General features: G+C 54.4%; 1 protein-coding gene across 1 annotated transcript in view; it reads left to right on the top strand.

Moving 5' to 3' along the window:
* The window catches only part of naaladl1 (N-acetylated alpha-linked acidic dipeptidase like 1), a 244,534-nt gene that overhangs the window by 31,280 nt on the left and 196,440 nt on the right, over positions 1 to 16,814 (top strand). Inside the window, 4 exon segments of the mRNA XM_072489482.1 lie at positions 221 to 340; positions 8,338 to 8,530; positions 9,282 to 9,375; positions 16,224 to 16,325. Coding sequence (XP_072345583.1) covers positions 221 to 340; positions 8,338 to 8,530; positions 9,282 to 9,375; positions 16,224 to 16,325 — 509 coding nt within the window.

Below are 16,814 nucleotides of genomic sequence, written 5' to 3'. Positions count from 1 at the left end.
GGTTACGGGGGGAAGGCGCTGTGGAGAATACTGGGCTATCAGAATGGGCTGAATGGCCTACGGTGCAGAAAATAAATCTGTGATTGAGGGACAGAGGGGCTGAATGGCTTGGTCCTCTGTTCCTGTTTCTGCAAGGGGATGGTTACAGGCCATGTCAATGCTCTCAGTTACAGCTATGAGATTATAACATGGTAACCAGCTCTCTCACCTTCCCATACAGGGCAGGCTGGTGTTCGCCAACTATGGGAGAATGGATGACTACCAGTATTTGAATCAAAGCATTGACCTGAACAACACAATCGCCATCGTCAAATACGGCGGTACTGGCCGTGGGGACAAGGTAGGATTGGGATATTCTGCCGCATCTTGATTCAACTTTCCCAGCGAAGGAGTGTGTGACGGTGCTGTCCGCTGAGGCCAGAGCTGGGCTCGCCAGCCGGAGGGTCTGCTCACAGCTGGGTGACAGTCGGCCTCGGGGGAAGGCGGCGTGTTGGACCCTGCGACATAATGGCAGCACACCCCAAGTCCCGGTCTCTGCTGCACTACTGGCGGTTTCAAGCTTCCCCCCCCCCCCGGGGCAATGATGCCAACTTTCCCAAGTTCAAGAACGTATGCTGGAGAGGACGTACGGCCTCAATGGCGCCTTTGACAAGCTGTAACAAATGGCCATTAGGGAAATCCAAGTCACTTTCTTCTTCCGATCTGCTGTCTTCTTTGTTAGTTTTGGGAGAATTGCTTGCCGTTTGTTCAAGATTAGTTAGTGACGGGTCTATTCAGTAACAGCTGTTTGTCATTACAAAGAACAAAGAAATGGACAGCACAGGAACAGGCCCTTCGGCCCTCCAAGCCCGTGCCGACCATGCTGCCCGACTAAACTACAATCTTCTACACTTCCTGGGTCCGTATCCCTCTATTCCCATCCTATTCATGTATTTGTCAAGATGCCCCTTAAATGTCACTATCGTCCCTGCTTCCCCCACCTCCTCCGGTAGTGAGTTCCAGGCACCCACTACCCTCTGCGTAAAAAACTTGCCTCGTACATCTACTCTAAACCTTGCCCCTCTCACCTTAAACCTATGCCCCCTAGTAATTGACCCCTCTACCCCGGGGAAAAGCCTCTGACTATCCACTCTGTCTATGCCCCTCATAATTTTGTAGACCTCTATCAGGTCGCCCCTCAACCTCCGTCGTTACAGTGAGAACAAACCGAGTTTATTCAACCGCTCCTCATAGCTAATGCCCTCCATACCAGGCAACATCCTGGTAAATCTCTTCTGCACCCTCTCTAAAGCCTCCACATCCTTCTGGTAGTGTGGCGACCAGAATTGAACACTATACTCCAAGTGTGGCCTAACTAAGGTTCTATACAGCTGCAACATGACTTGCCAATTCTTATACTCAATGCCCCGGCCAATGAAGGCAAGCATGATGTATTACCTCATCATTAGATGGGTCGTTTTTTGTACAGTGTGTGCAGGAGGGTTTCCTGAAACAATATGTTGACAGGCCAACAAGAGGCGAGGCCATGTTGGATTTGGTTTTGGGTAATGAACCAGGCCAGGTGTTGGATTTGGAGGTAGGAGAGCACTTTGGGGACAGTGACCACAATTCGGTGACGTTTACGTTAATGATGGAAAGGGATAAGTATACACCGCAGGGCAAGAGTTATAGCTGGGGGAAGGGCAATTATGATGCCATTAGACGTGACTTGGGGGGGATAAGGTGGAGAAGTAGGCTGCAAGTGTTGGGCACACTGGATAAGTGGGGCTTGTTCAAGGATCAGCTACTGCGTGTTCTTGATAAGTATGTACCGGTCAGACAGGGAGGAAGGCGTCGAGCGAGGGAACCGTGGTTTACCAAGGAAGTGGAATCTCTTGTTAAGAGGAAGAAGGAGGCCTATGTGAAGATGAAGTGTGAAGTTTCGGTTGGGGCGATGGATAGTTACAAGGTAGCGAGGAAGGATCTAAAGAGAGAGCTAAGACGAGCAAGGAGGGGACATGAGAAGTATTTGGCAGGAAGGATCAAGGAAAACCCAAAAGCTTTCTATAGGTATGTCAGGAATAAGCGAATGACTAGGGAAAGAGTAGGACCAGTCAAGGACAGGGATGGGAAATTGTGTGTGGAGTCTGAAGAGATAGGCGAGATACTAAATGAATATTTTTCGTCAGTATTCACTCAGGAAAAAGATAATGTTGTGGAGGAGAATGTTGAGCCCCAGGCTAATAGAATAGATGGCATTGAGGTACGTAAGGAAGAGGTGTTGGCAATTCTGGACAGGCTGAAAATAGATAAGTCCCCGGGACCTGATGGGATTTATCCTAGGATTCTCTGGGAGGCCAGGGAAGAGATTGCTGGACCTTTGGCTTTGATTTTTATGTCATCATTGGCTACAGGAATAGTGCCAGAGGACAGCAAATGTGGTCCCTTTGTTCAAAAAGGGGAGCAGAGACAACCCCGGCAACTATAGACTGGTGAGCCTCACGTCTGTAGTGGGTAAAGTCTTGGAGGGGATTATAAGAGACAAGATTTATAATCATCTAGATAGGAATAATATGATCAGGGATAGTCAGCATGGCTTTGTGAAGGGTAGGTCATGCCTCACAAACCTTATTGAGTTCTTTGAGAAGGTGACTGAACAGGTAGACGAGGGTAGAGCAGTTGATGTGGTTTATATAGATTTCAGCAAAGCGTTTGATAAGGTTCCCCACGGTAGGCTATTGCAAAAAATACGGAGGCTGTGGATTGAGGGTGATTTAGAGATGTGGATCAGAAATTGGCTAGCTGAAAGAAGACAGAGGGTGGTGGTTGATGGGAAATGTTCAGAATGGAGTACAGTCACAAGTGGAGTACCACAAGGATCTGTTCTGGGGCCGTTGCTGTTTGTCATTTTTATCAATGACCTAGAGGAAGGCGCAGAAGGGTGGGTGAGTAAATTTGCAGACGATACTAAAGTCGGTGGTGTTGTCGATAGTGTGGAAGGATGTAGCAGGTTACAGAGGGATATAGATAAGCTGCAGAGCTGGGCTGAGAGGTGGCAAATGGAGTTTAATGTAGAGAAGTGTGAGGTGATTCACTTTGGAAGGAATAACAGGAATGCGGAATATTTGGCTAATGGTAAAGTTCTTGAAAGTGTGGATGAGCAGAGGGATCTAGGTGTCCATGTACATAGATCCCTGAAAGTTGCCACCCAGGTTGATAGGGTTGTGAAGAAGGCCTATGGAGTGTTGGCCTTTATTGGTAGAGGGATTGAGTTCCGGAGTCGGGAGGTCATGTTGCAGCTGTACAGAACTCTGGTACGGCCGCATTTGGAGTATTGCGTACAGTTCTGGTCACCGCATTATAGGAAGGACGTGGAGGCTTTGGAGCGGTGCAGAGGAGATTTACCAGGATGTTGCCTGGTATGGAGGGAAAATCTTATGAGGAAAGGCTGATGGACTTGAGGTTGTTTTCGTTGGAGAGAAGAAGGTTAAGAGGAGACTTAATAGAGGCATACAAAATGATCAGGTGGTTGGATAGGGTGGACAGTGAGAGCCTTCTCCCGCAGATGGATATGGCTGGCACGAGGGGACATAACTTTAAACTGAGGGGTAATAGATATAGGACAGAGGTCAGAGGTAGGTTCTTTACGCAAAGAGTAGTGAGGCCGTGGAATGCCCTACCTGCTACAGTAGTGAACTCGCCAACATTGAGGGCATTTAAAAGTTTATTGGATAAACATATGGATGATAATGGCATAGTGTAGGTTAGATGGCTTTTGTTTCGGTGCAACATCGTGGGTCGAAGGGCCTGTACTGCGCTGTATCGTTCTATGTTCTATGAGAACCAAAATCGACTTCAAACCTCTTGTCTGACTCTTCAACACTGTCATTACGATTAGATTCTGGCTCCTCTTTCTTATGGTCACCTTCAGCCTTAGAATTCACAGAAAGTGGTTCACAACCACTGTCATGAGATACGTGATTAACATCTTACAACTTTTGTTTCTTTAAGTCACTTACTGCCCAATGAGTTTTCCTAACTCCCACACGCCCTCCCGTTGGCTTCCCATTGTGTTGTCTGCAGTACGTCCCTCGGACTCCCATCTTCACTCCCGCCAAGACATTCCCCAAAAGTAAGTCTACTCCTTCCACTGGGAATTCCTCAACCACTCCGACTGTTTTGTTCTGCTCTTGTCGTAGCATAAGCTGCTTCCTAGATGTGCACTCTGACAAAGGAAGGTTCAGACGTGGAGATAGCTTTAACACATTTATTAAACTGTTAACAATTCTCCTACTTGGATTTGACTCTACTGTTAATCCTTCTATAGCTACTCAGACTGACGAACCAGTCTGCTACAATCCACGTGGTGGGTGTGATGTTCAATCAACCCTGTGTCTGTACTCACTGAGTGTCTCCACTGGAAAGAGGAAGATCATGTGTGTTGTGTCCTTTTTATATGGGTTGGTGTAATGCCCTCCTGTGGTAGTGTCACCTCTGTGTGTATCGTGAATGCCCATTGGTCGTGTCCTATCTTACTGACCTATTGGTTGACTGCCTGTGTGTCATGTCTCTGGTGTTCCCTCTAGTGTCTAGCTAGGTGTAGTGATGTACCTTAACCCTTTGTGTACTTACAGTGATGTATATCACCACACCGACAACTACCGAGCCTGACACTAAATCACACTCCAATTGTACTTTATACAATGGAACTGGGATATAATCTCCACCTATCCCCTTAACTAATACCTTTGCTTTCATTGAGCTCACTGGAGAGGAAACCAACTCCATCTCCAGTATGAGAGTTTAAGTAACACCTGTGTCCCTCAAAATAGTTATGGGTTTGGCTACCACTGTTGAGGATAATGGGGTGACCTTCCCCTTAGACAGAAACCCGGTATATCTCTTATCTACCTCATTCTTACGTCCAGTTAAAGCTGCAATCTGCCCTGTAGTATTCTCCACCTTAGTTGCCTTATCAGAATCCTCCTTATGGACTCGCAAAATAGCCACAGGTTTTCCCTGTAACTTCCAACATGCGGGACGAACGTGTCCGTCCTTGTTGCAATGGGAACACCTGGGCTTCCAAGTCTCACCTCCACCCTCGGTACCTTCCTTCCAGGTCTGAGGAGGGGATCTCAGAGCATTCCACCAACTATCCGTTCCTTAACTTGGCTCCCTGCCTTCCTTCCAATCTCCCACTTCCTATCCTTTTCAAAAGTATGGGGGCGACAGGACAAAGGTTTAGATTTATGAATTAGCTCACAATCTTCAGCCATAATTGCCGCTTGACTCGCACTCTTCATCCTCTGGTCTTCCACGTGTGTTCTTACTATAGGAGGTAGGGAATTCTTAAATTCCTCCAATAGAATGATCTCTCTCAGAGCTTCATAGGTAATTTCAACTCCCAATGCTCGTTTACCCACCTATCGAAATTGTTCTGCTTAACCCTTTCAAATTCTGCATAAGTCTGTCCCGAACTGTCTCCCTAAATTCCGAAAGTTTTGCCTCCATGCTTCAGGGACCAATTTGTGTGCATCCAGAATACCCTGTTTGACCTCGTCATAATTCTCAGACTCCCACCCTGATACGGAATCATAAACCTCCTGTGCCTGCCCCGTCAATTTACTCTGGATGGGTAACGTTCACTTTTCTCTTGGCCGCTCCATTTGGCTTGCTATTTTCTCAAAAGCCCTAAAGAACGCTTCTACCTCCTCCTCATCAAATCTTGGGAGGGCCTCTAGAAATCTGAACATATCGCCACTGGCTTCCATTCTAGGATTAAGCTCCCCTTTATTTCCTGGCAGCTTCCCAGTAATTTCCAGTGCCTTCATCCGGAACTCTTTCTCTTTTGCTTTTTTCTTTCTCTAATTCCAACTTTCTCATTCCCATCTTTATTTATTTCTCCTTTTCCTTATGCTTCCTCCCCATTTCTCTTTGCTGCATCTCCATTTCCTTTTGCCTCAGCTCCTTTTCATAGAATTTACAGTGCAGAAGAAGGCCATTCGGCCCATCGAGTCTGCACCGGCCCTTGGAAAGAGCACCCTACCTAAGCCCATACCTCCACCCTATCCCTACACCTCCACCTTATCTCTTTTTCTATTCTTTTTGATTCCCTTTCATGCTCCATTTGCAACCGGACTCTCCCCAGCTCAACCTACCCACCAGAAAATGTCCCTGGTGCTACACTATTTTGTGGGCTCATCTGTGTTGCTATTAGCTGTTTCAAATTTAAATGTTGATCAATTATCTCCACCTTCTTAGCTTTAACCCGTACGTCTATCTCTAACGCACCAACCAATTCGACGAACTTGTCTTTGCAAAGCTCTTTTAAACAAACCAGAGATCAGTCTTCCACCTCAAGAAAACTCTTAACCACTTCCAGAGCCATCCTGTTAACATCACTATAATCCTGGTGCGTCTTTTACTTGACGCTATAACCCACCTTCTACCATTCCAAAGATCCCAGACGAGCCCCCAAATCATGTTACACCACCCTGGGCAAGTACACGGTCAATTCCAGCCCCTCGTGCTGCCCTGGAGTCATAACACAAGTGTGTGAACCAATAATTTTTAAATACCCCAAAGTCTTTGGGCCTGGCTGCCCAGTAATTACAGTCACCAGGATTGTAACTTGGAACAATTTCTGTTTATTTATAACAAGAATGATGATGAAATATGTAGTAAGTACAACTGGATAACAACAGGCTACTACTGACTTAAAATGCCCCACCCACTACCTCCACACACACAAGACAGACAAACACAGAGGAGTGGAAAGGGTGAAAATAATAAGCATGAAGGTCAAAACCTTTGCTTCAGATGGTGGCACTTTCGCTCCCTTTCCTCACAGCAAGCTTGTAGATTAAAGTCTCTGGTTTACAGCTGGCAATGGTCTTCCTTGCTGTCAATCCTATAATACAGCGCTTACAGGCAGCAGGCATTCTGGAGAGCCGCCTTATTTCTTTTCGAACTGGGCCTTCAGCTCTAGGTTCACATCCAGGCCGCTATCTTTATCTCACACCAAACCTTGCCTCCTGCTCGTGGTTTGACTTCAGGCCTCTGCGGTTCTCGAGAGAACGACACCTGGAGTCCTGCTGGAGAGAGAGCCAACCCTCACGGTGGCCTTATGGAAAGGATTAGTCAGGTCATTTTGGAGAGAGTTAGTTAGATTCTCCCATCCAGGCTGCTGAAACAAAAGTTAAACCAAACTGAAGCCTCGTGACTCTAAAGACATTCCAGTAGGATCAGATTCACCGCCACCTGTTACCGGGCAAAGCACAGCCCTTTGGGCCAATTCACTGCCCTCAGCCAAATCAATCAAACTGTGTCACCGATGATGTCAGCTAGTCTGCAATAACCTGCCTGAAACAGCACAGCACCTTGGGATCTTTCTCTTTGAATTAAAGGCACAGGCAGCGTTGCCTTAAAGTCACAGGTTCATTAAACATCTATGGATCGAAAGTAATAGAATATAGAAAATACAGCACAGAACAGGCCCTTCGGCCCATGATGTTGTGCCGAACCTTTGTCCCAGATTAATCATAGATTATCATAGAATTTACAGTGCAGAAGGAGGCCATTTGGCCCATCGAGTGTGCACCGGCTCTTGGAAAGAGAACCCTACCCAAGGTCAACACCTCCACCCCTATCCCAGCAACCCCACCCAACACTAAGGGCAATTTTGGACACTAAGGGCAATTTATCACGGCCAATCCACCTATCTTGGACATCTTTGGACTGTGGGAGGAAACCGGAGCACCCGGAGGAAACCCACGCACACACGGGGAGGAGGTAATGACCTCTGTATTTGCCTTTGTAACGAGCTCTGTAATGGGCTGTGTAATAGGCAGTGTAACGACCTCTGTAATTGTAACACAAAATGTTTTAAAAAGGGAATAAACGGGGAATAAACAGGAAGAATCAGGAAGGACCTTACAACTGAGATCTCCTTACTGGGAAAATCGGTGTATTGAGACGCACTCAAAGGAAGGGGGGCTGTGACCCTGGGGGAGGACTCGCCCTCCCCCTCAGGCACAGGTGGGTTGGAATCAGGTCGGACGTGGTCATTTCCGTTCAAATGGTGCCAGGACAGTGGGGAACGAGCAGCCAGTCATGTCCAGGGCGGCAGATTGGCCTTCAGGATATGATAATAAAATTGCACAGCCTTGGATTGTACCTGCCGTCCAGGCTTTTGGCCGGCCTGGCTTCCCCGGGATGCATGGGGGAAACCAGGAGCTAAAGGGAGGCCAGCTTGGAAAATGGAAGTCCCTTCCCAGTCTTGCTTGTGGGACGGGAGGAGCAGGAATCAAGTTTTTAATCAAGTGCGTTTATGACTGACGCATCTGTTTCTATCAACAGGGTATAAATGGAGCACGATTCGGGGTGATTGGAGTCATTGTTTACACCGATCCCGCTGATATCAATGATGGAAAATTAAGCGACAAGAATGAGACCTACCCTCACTCCTGGTACCTGCCCCCCTCTGGGGTCGAGCGTGGCTCCTACAAAAACAATTTTGGTGACCAGCTGACACCTTATTACCCTGCCAAAGGTACAATGGACCCTACTTCTCCCCCCCTCCTCCCTAGCCCAGCTCAGGGTCTGACCTCAGGTCGAATCTCAGAGCCTCGGCTCAGGGTCTGGTTCCCAGGGCCTCTGTGCAGGGCCTAGACCCCAGCTCAGGACCTCACCTCAGGGGAGACCTCGGGATCTCATCTCAAAGGTCATATCTCAGGGCCTAGATCCAGGGCCTCTTTTCTGGGGCCTCGCTACATACCTCAGGGCCTAGCCTCAGGCCCAGGGCCTCGCCTGGGGGGCTTTAATCTCAGGATCTTGTCTCAGGAGGTAATCTCAGGGCCTGGAGACCGTACCAGCCTCCCCGAACAGGCGCTGGAATGTGGCGACTAGGGGCTTTTCACAGTAACTTCATTGAAGCCTACTTGTGACAATAAGCGATTTTCATTTTATTTAGAGCCAGAGCCTCTACTCGGGGCCTAAACACATAGCTCAGGGCCTAGTCTCAGGCCCAGGGCCTCGCCTGGGGATTTTGTCTCAGGATCTTGTCTCAGGGGCCAATCTCAGGGCCTGGTCCCTGGATCTCTACTCAGGGGCCTAGTCCCAGGGCCTCATCTCAGGGTCTAGTCCCAGAGCCTCTGCTCAGGGCCTGTTATCCCGAGTAGCTTCAACTGTGTGAAGTGTTAAGGCAGCTGGTGCAGGGCACAGTAGAATCCTGATGGCTCAGGAGCTCTCCCTGAACCAGTCCGAAACCGTACTCTCATGTCATTCTATTCAATCCCTTACAGATTATACCTTCAGGCAGGCTGAATCCAACATCAAAGGTTTATCACCCATTCCAGCACAGCCTATTGGGTTTGAAGATGCCCATCGACTTATTTGGTAAGTATCTGCCTCAAGCGGCTCAAACCTTCTCACCAGCACTGATTGGAAAGTCCTACAGGGAGCTAAGGAAAGTGCCTGCTCTGTAGACCTGTCTCTGGTCGTCCGGTCTGTAGACCTGTCCCTGGTCCTCCGCACCGTGGGCCTGTCCCTGGTCCTCCGCACTGTGGGCCTGTCTCTGGTTCTCTGCACTGCGGGTCTGTCCCTGGTCCTCCGCACTGTAGACCTGTCTCTGGTCCTCCGCACTGTGGGCCTGTCTCTGGTCCTCTGCACCGTGGGCCTGTCCCTGGTCCTCCGCACTGTGGGCCTGTCTCTGGTCCTCCGCACTGTGGGCCTGTCTCTGGTCCTCTGCACCGTGGGCCTGTCTCTGGTCCTCCGCACTGTGGGCCTGTCCCTGGTCCTCCGCACTGTGGGCCTGTCCCTGGTCCTCCGCACTGTGGGCCTGTCCCTGGTCCTCCGCACTGTGGGGCTGTCCCTGGTCCTCCGCACTGTGGGCCTGTCTCTGGTCCTCCGCACTGTGGGCCTGTCCCTGGTCCTCCGCACCGTGGGCCTGTCTCTGGTCCTCCGCACTGCGGGTCTGTCCCTGGTCCTCCGCACTGTGGGCCTGTCCCTGGTCCTCCGCACTGTGGGCCTGTCTCTGGTCCTCCGCACTGTGGGCCTGTCTCTGGTCCTCTGCACTGTGGGCCTGTCCCTGGTACTCCGCACTGTGGGCCTGTCCCTAGTCCTCCGCACTGTGGGCCTGTCTCTGGTCCTCCGCACTGTGGGCCTGTCCCTAGTCCTCCGCACTGTGGGCCTGTCCCTGGTACTCCGCACTGTGGGCCTGTCCCTGGTCCTCCGCACTGTGGGCCTGTCTCTGGTCCGCCGCACTGTGGGCCTGTCCCTGGTCCTCCGCACTGTGGGCCTGTCCCTGGTCCGCCGCACTGTGGGCCTGTCTCTGGTCCTCCGCACTGTGGGCCTGTCCCTAGTCCTCCGCACTGTGGGCCTGTCTCTGGTCCTCCGCACTGTGGGCCTGTCCCTAGTCCTCCGCACTGTGGGCCTGTCCCTGGTCCTCCGCACTGTGGGACTGTCCTTAGTCCTCCGCACCGTGGGCCTGTCCCTGGTCCTCCGCACTGTGGGCCTGTCTCTGGTCCTCCGCACTGTGGGCCTGTCCCTGGTCCTCCGCACTGTGGGCCTGTCTCTGGTCCTCCACACTGTGGGCCTGTCCCTGGTCCGCCGCACTGTGGGCCTGTCCCTGGTCCTCCGCACTGTGGGCCTGTCTCTGGTCCTCCGCACCGTGGGCCTGTCCCTGGTCCTCCGCACTGTGGGCCTGTCTCTGGTCCTCTGCACTGCGGGTCTGTCCCTGGTCCTCCCACTGTGGGCCTGTCCCTGGTCCTCCGCACTGTGGGCCTGTCTCTGGTCCTCTGCACTGCGGGTCTGTCCCTGGTCCTCCCACTGTGGGCCTGTCCCTGGTCCTCCGCACTGTGGGACTGTCCCTGGTCCTCCGCACTGTGGGCCTGTCTCTGGTCCTCCGCACTGTGGGCCTGTCTCTGGTCCTCCGCACTGTGGGCCTGTCTCTGGTCCTCCGCACTGTGGGCCTGTCCCTAGTCCTCCGCACTGTGGGCCTGTCCCTGGTCCTCCGCACTGTGGGACTGTCCTTAGTCCTCCGCACCGTGGGCCTGTCCCTGGTCCTCCGCACTGTGGGCCTGTCTCTGGTCCTCCGCACTGTGGGCCTGTCCCTGGTCCTCCGCACTGTGGGCCTGTCTCTGGTCCTCCACACTGTGGGCCTGTCCCTGGTCCGCCGCACTGTGGGCCTGTCCCTGGTCCTCCGCACTGTGGGCCTGTCTCTGGTCCTCCGCACCGTGGGCCTGTCCCTGGTCCTCCGCACTGTGGGCCTGTCTCTGGTCCTCTGCACTGCGGGTCTGTCCCTGGTCCTCCCACTGTGGGCCTGTCCCTGGTCCTCCGCACTGTGGGCCTGTCTCTGGTCCTCTGCACTGCGGGTCTGTCCCTGGTCCTCCCACTGTGGGCCTGTCCCTGGTCCTCTGCACTGTGGGACTGTCCCTGGTCCTCCGCACTGTGGGCCTGTCTCTGGTAATCCGCACTGTGGGCCTGTCCCTGGTCCTCCGCACTGTGGGCCTGTCCCTGGTAATCCGCACTGTGGGCCTGTCCCTGGCCCTCCACACTGTGGGACTGTCCCTGGTCCTCCGCACTGTGGGTCTGTCCCTGGTCCTCTGCACTGTGGGCCTATCCCTGGTCCTCTGCACTGTGGGCCTGTCCCTGGTCCTCTGCACTGTGGGCCTGTCCCTGGTCCTCCGCACTGTGGGCCTGTCCCTAGTCCTCCGCACTGTGGGCCTGTCCCTGGTCCTCCGCACTGTGAGCCTGTCCCTGGTCCTCCACACTGTGGGTCTGTCCCTGGTCCTCTGCACTGTGGGCCTGTCCCTGGTCCTCCGCACTGTGGGCCTGTCCCTAGTCCTCCGCACTGTGGGCCTGTCCCTGGTCCTCCGCACTATGGGCCTGTCTCTGGTCCTCTGCACTGTGGGCCTGTCCCTGGTCCTCCGCACTGTGGGCCTGTCCCTGGTCCTCTGCACTGTGGGCCTGTCTCTGGCCCTCCGCACTGTGGGCCTGTCCCTGGTCCTCTGCACTGTGGGCCTGTCCCTGGTCCTCCGCACTGTGGGCCTGTCCCTGGTCCTCTGCACTGTGGGCCTGTCCTTAGTCCTCCGCACTGTGGGCCTGTCCCTGGTACTCCGCACTGTGGGCCTGTCCCTGGTCCTCCGCACTGTGGGCCTGTCTCTGGTCCTCCGCACTGTGGGCCTGTCTCTGGTCCTCTGCACTGCGGGTCTGTCCCTGGTCCTCCCACTGTGGGCCTGTCCCTGGTCCTCCGCACTGTGGGCCTGTCTCTGGTCCTCTGCACTGCGGGTCTGTCCCTGGTCCTCCCACTGTGGGCCTGTCCCTGGTCCTCCGCACTGTGGGACTGTCCCTGGTCCTCCGCACTGTGGGCCTGTCCCTGGTACTCTGCACTGCGGGTCTGTCCCTGGTCCTCCCACTGTGGGCCTGTCCCTGGTCCTCCGCACTGTGGGACTGTCCCTGGTCCTCCGCACTGTGGGCCTGTCTCTGGTCCTCCGCACTGTGGGTCTGTCCCTGGTCCTCTGCACTGTGGGCCTGTCCCTGGTCCTCCGCACTGTGGGCCTGTCCCTAGTCCTCCGCACTGTGGGCCTGTCCCTGGTCCTCCGCACTGTGGGCCTGTCCCTAGTCCTCCGCACTGTGGGCCTGTCCCTGGTCCTCCGCACTATGGGCCTGTCTCTGGTCCTCAGCACTGTGGGCCTGTCCCTGGTCCTCCGCACTGTGGGCCTGTCTCTGGTCCTCAGCACTGTGGGCCTGTCCCTGGTCCTCCGCACTGTGGGCCTGTCCCTGGTCCTCCGCACTGTGGGCCTGTCCCTGGTCCTCCGCACTGTGGGCCTGTCTCTGGTCCTCCGCACTGTGGGCCTGTCCCTGGTCCCCCGCACTGTGGGCCTATCCTTAGTCCTCCGCACTGTGGGCCTGTCTCTGGTCCTCTGCACTGTGGGCCTGTCCATGGTCCTCCGCACTGTGGGCCTGTCCCTGGTCCTCTGCACTGTGGGCCTGTCTCTGGCCCTCCACACTGTGGGCCTGTCCTTAGTCCTCCGCACTGTGGGCCTGTCTCTGGTCCTCCGCACTGTGGGCCTGTCTCTGGTCCTCCGCACTGTGGGACTGTCCTTAGTCCTCTGCACCGTGGGCCTGTCCCTGGTCCTCCGCACTGTGGGCCTGTCTCTGGTCCTCCGCACTGTGGGCCTGTCCCTGGTCCTCCGCACTGTGGGCCTGTCCCTGGTCCTCCGCACTGTGGGTCTGTCCCTGGTCCTCTGCACTGTGGGCCTGTCTCTGGTCCTCCGCACTGTGGACCTGTCTCTGGTCCTCTGCACTGTGGCCCTGTCTCTGGTCCTCCGCACTGTGGGCCTGTCTCTGGTCCTCCGCACTGTGGGCCTGTCCCTGGTCCTCCGCACTGTGGGTCTGTCTCTGGTCCTCCGCACTGTGGGCCTGTCTCTGGTCCTCCGCACTGTGGGCCTGTCCCTGGTCCTCCGCACTGTGGGCCTGTCTCTGGTAATCCGCACTGTGGGCCTGTCCCTGGTCCTCCCACTGTGGGCCTGTCCCTGGTCCTCCGCACTGTGGGCCTGTCTCTGGTAATCCGCACTGTGGGCCTGTCCCTGGTCCTCCGCACTGCGGGTCTGTCCCTGGTCCTCTGCACTGTGGGCCTGTCTCTGGTCCTCCGCACTGTGGGCCTGTCTCTGGTCCTCCGCACTGTGGGCCTGTCCCTGGTCCTCCGCACTGTGGGCCTGTCTCTGGTAATCCGCACTGTGGGCCTGTCCCTGGTCCTCCGCACTGTGGGCCTGTCTCTGGTAATCCGCACTGTGGGCCTGTCCCTGGTCCTCCGCACTGTGGGCCTGTCCCTGGTCCTCCGCACTGCGGGTCTGTCCCTGGTCCTCTGCACTGTGGGCCTGTCCTTTGTCCTCTGCACTGTGGGCCTGTCTCTGGTCCTCCGCACTGTGGGCCTGTCCCTGGTCCTCCGCACTGTGGGCCTGTCCCTGGTCCTCCGCACTGTGGGCCTGTCTCTGGTCCTCTGCACTGTGGGCCTGTCCTTAGTCCTCCGCACTGTGGGCCTGTCTCTGGTCCTCCGCACTGTGGGCCTGTCCCTGGTCCTCCGCACTGTGGGCCTGTCTCTGGTCCTCCGGTCTGTGGGCCTGTCCCTGGTCCTCCGCACTGTGAGCCTGTCCCTGGTACTCCGCACTGTGGGCCTGTCCCTGGTCCTCCGCACTGTGGGCCTGTCTCTGGTCCTCCGCACTGAGGCCAGCCATTGACCCAGCCCGTCTATTGGCAGATTGGTCAACCATCCCATTCACCCAGCCACACTGGGAGTCGAACTTCCCCCACACACCTCACCATTGCTCCAACTGGTTTGGAGGAGTTGAGAAGATAGAGGGAGGGAGAGAGAGAGAAAGAGTTAGGGGAGGTGGGCGAAGCAGCGAGAGAGCGAATTGGTAGGGTTTTTAATCTGAAAGTTGGGGAGATGTGACAAAGGCGAATGATTGGGGGAAATGCTTGACAGCGTAACTCTACGTTCCGTCGCTGCTGGTAGAGAGGTAGAGGGGAGATGGGTGCAAAACGGGCGAGGTTTGAGGTGGGACCAGAGGAAGAGGTCGGAGGAGGGGCAATAGGGGCAGGTTAGAGCGGCGGAGCAGTAGGGAAGGTTAGAGAGCCGGAATTGTGGGGGGGGGGCAATGTTAGGGGGGGATTGGGGGCGAAGTTTTGAATGGGGGTTTGGGGGGAAGGATAGAAAGGGGATGAGGGGAGGAAGGTTAGAGAGGAGGTGTTTTGGTGTCAAAGAGGAGACGATTAAAGGGAAGGTGAGAGAGGGGGTATTGGGGGGAACTTAGAAAGGGGAGATGGGGAGGTTTGAGGTGGTATTTGGGGGGGGAGGTTTGAGAGGGGCAATTGGGGGAGGTTTGAAGGAGTACTGGGGACGTCTTGAGAGGGTATTGGGGGAAATTAGAAAGGTCACGATTGTGGGAGGTTTGAAGGGGTATTGGGAATGTTTGGGGGGTATGTGGGAGGTTTTGAGGGGGTATTGGGGTAAATTAGAAAGAGCATGATTGTGGGAGGTTTTGAGGGGGTTTTGGGGGACGGTTTGAAGAGGTATTGGAGGAAGATTTGCGGGGTTTTTGGGAAAGATTTGAGGAGGTTTTGGGGGAATGTTTGAGGGGGTTTGGGGGGAAGGTTTGAGGGAGTTTTGGGGGAAGGTTTGAGGAAGTTTTGGGGGAAGGTGTGAGGGGTTTTGGGGGAAGGTTTGAGGGAGTTTTGGGGGAAGGTTTGAGGGAGTTTTGGGGGAAGATTTGAGGGGGTTTGGGGGAAGGTTTGAGGGGGTTTTGGGGGAAGGTGTGAGGGGGTTTTGGGGGAAGGTTTGTGGGAGTTTTGGGGGAAGATTTGAGGGAGTTTTGGGGGAAGATTTGAGGGAGTTTTGGGGGAAGGTGTGAGGGGGTTTGGGGGGAAGGTGTGAGGGGGTTTTGGGGGAAGGTGTGAGGGGGTTTGGGGGGAAGGTTTGAGGGAGTTTTGGGGGAAGGTGTGAGGGGGTTTTGGGGGAAGGTGTGAAGGGTTTGGGGGGAAGGTTTGAGGGAAGATTTGAGGGGACATTGGGGAAGGTTTGAGGGGGTATTGGGGGAAGGTGTGAGGGTGTTTGGGGTGAAGGTTTGAGGGGGTTTTGGGGAAGGTTTGAGGGGGTTTGGGGGAAGGTTTGAGGGGGTTTTGGGGAAGGTCTGAGGGGGTTTTGGGGAAGGTTTGAGGGGGTTTGGGGGAAGGTGTGAGGGGGTTTTCAGGGAAGGTGTGAAGGGGTTTGGGGGGAAGATTTGAGGGAAGATTTGAGGGGATATTGGGGAAGGTTTGAGGGGGTATTGGGGGAAGGTGTGAGTGAGTTTGGTGTGAAGGTTTGAGGGGGTTTTGGGGAAGGTTTGAGGGGGTTTTGGGGGAAGATTTGAGGGGGTTTGGGGTGAAGGTTTGAGGGGGTTTTGGGGAAAGTTTGAGGGGGTTTTGGGGGAAGGTTTGAGGGAGTTTTGTGGGATGTTTTGAGGGGGCATTGGGGGAAAGGTTTGAGGGGATTTATGGGGGGAAAGATTTGAGGGGGGCCAGTGGGGGAAATTAGAGGGATGTGATATCCTGTGTGGCCCCCAAACCCTTGACCCTTCATTTTGAAGGGCAGATGATTGGTCGACTCCGGTGGCATCATGATTGGGCAACCCCTGACAGCACAGCTGGCTTGACCAATCCAAAGGTAGCCCTGTCGTTGAAAGCGTTTCCATTTTAATTTACAGTGGATTGGCTGGTGTTGAAGCTCCCGCAGCCTGGCAAGGAGGCCTCGGCTGCAGATATCGCCTGGGGCCTGGATTTCACAATGGGAGCTCCTTTGCGGACAGGTTGGCTAATCTTCCTTTGATTGGGAGCTCGATGGGTTTGCTCATGTGTGGGTGGGTGGCAATGTTAAATGTTCAGCGAGACAAGGTTGGGCTGAACTGACTTCAGGTTGACCATGATGCACCTGACAGTCTCTCGTTCGTCTTTCGTTGACCGCCATTGCCTTTGGACAGGTTGCGCCTTCGCCATCAAACAAGGGCTCCAAATCTAGACCCAACCTATCGAAGGATAAATATTGGCTTCAATGCGCGGGAGAAATCTGCTACTCTCCAGAGTACCAGCGAGATCTTCCACACCCACTGGAGAGGGCAGCTGTAGCACTGGTTTGCACCTCCTCTGAAAGAGACAACGGGTGAGATTCTCCACCCGTTCACGTCAGCGGGATTCTCCGGTTCCGCTGCGGTGAATGGGAGCCGGATTATCCGCCCTGGCTAGCAGCGGCAGCGGGGTAGACCCGCATCGGAGAATTCCGGCCGACGTCCCTGACAGTG

The sequence above is a fragment of the Scyliorhinus torazame genome, chromosome 24 (assembly GCF_047496885.1).
Source record: "Scyliorhinus torazame isolate Kashiwa2021f chromosome 24, sScyTor2.1, whole genome shotgun sequence".
Lineage (NCBI taxonomy): Eukaryota > Metazoa > Chordata > Chondrichthyes > Carcharhiniformes > Scyliorhinidae > Scyliorhinus > Scyliorhinus torazame.
The sequence above is the reverse complement of the archived record's forward strand: the minus strand, read 5'-3'. Positions and strand labels throughout refer to the sequence as shown.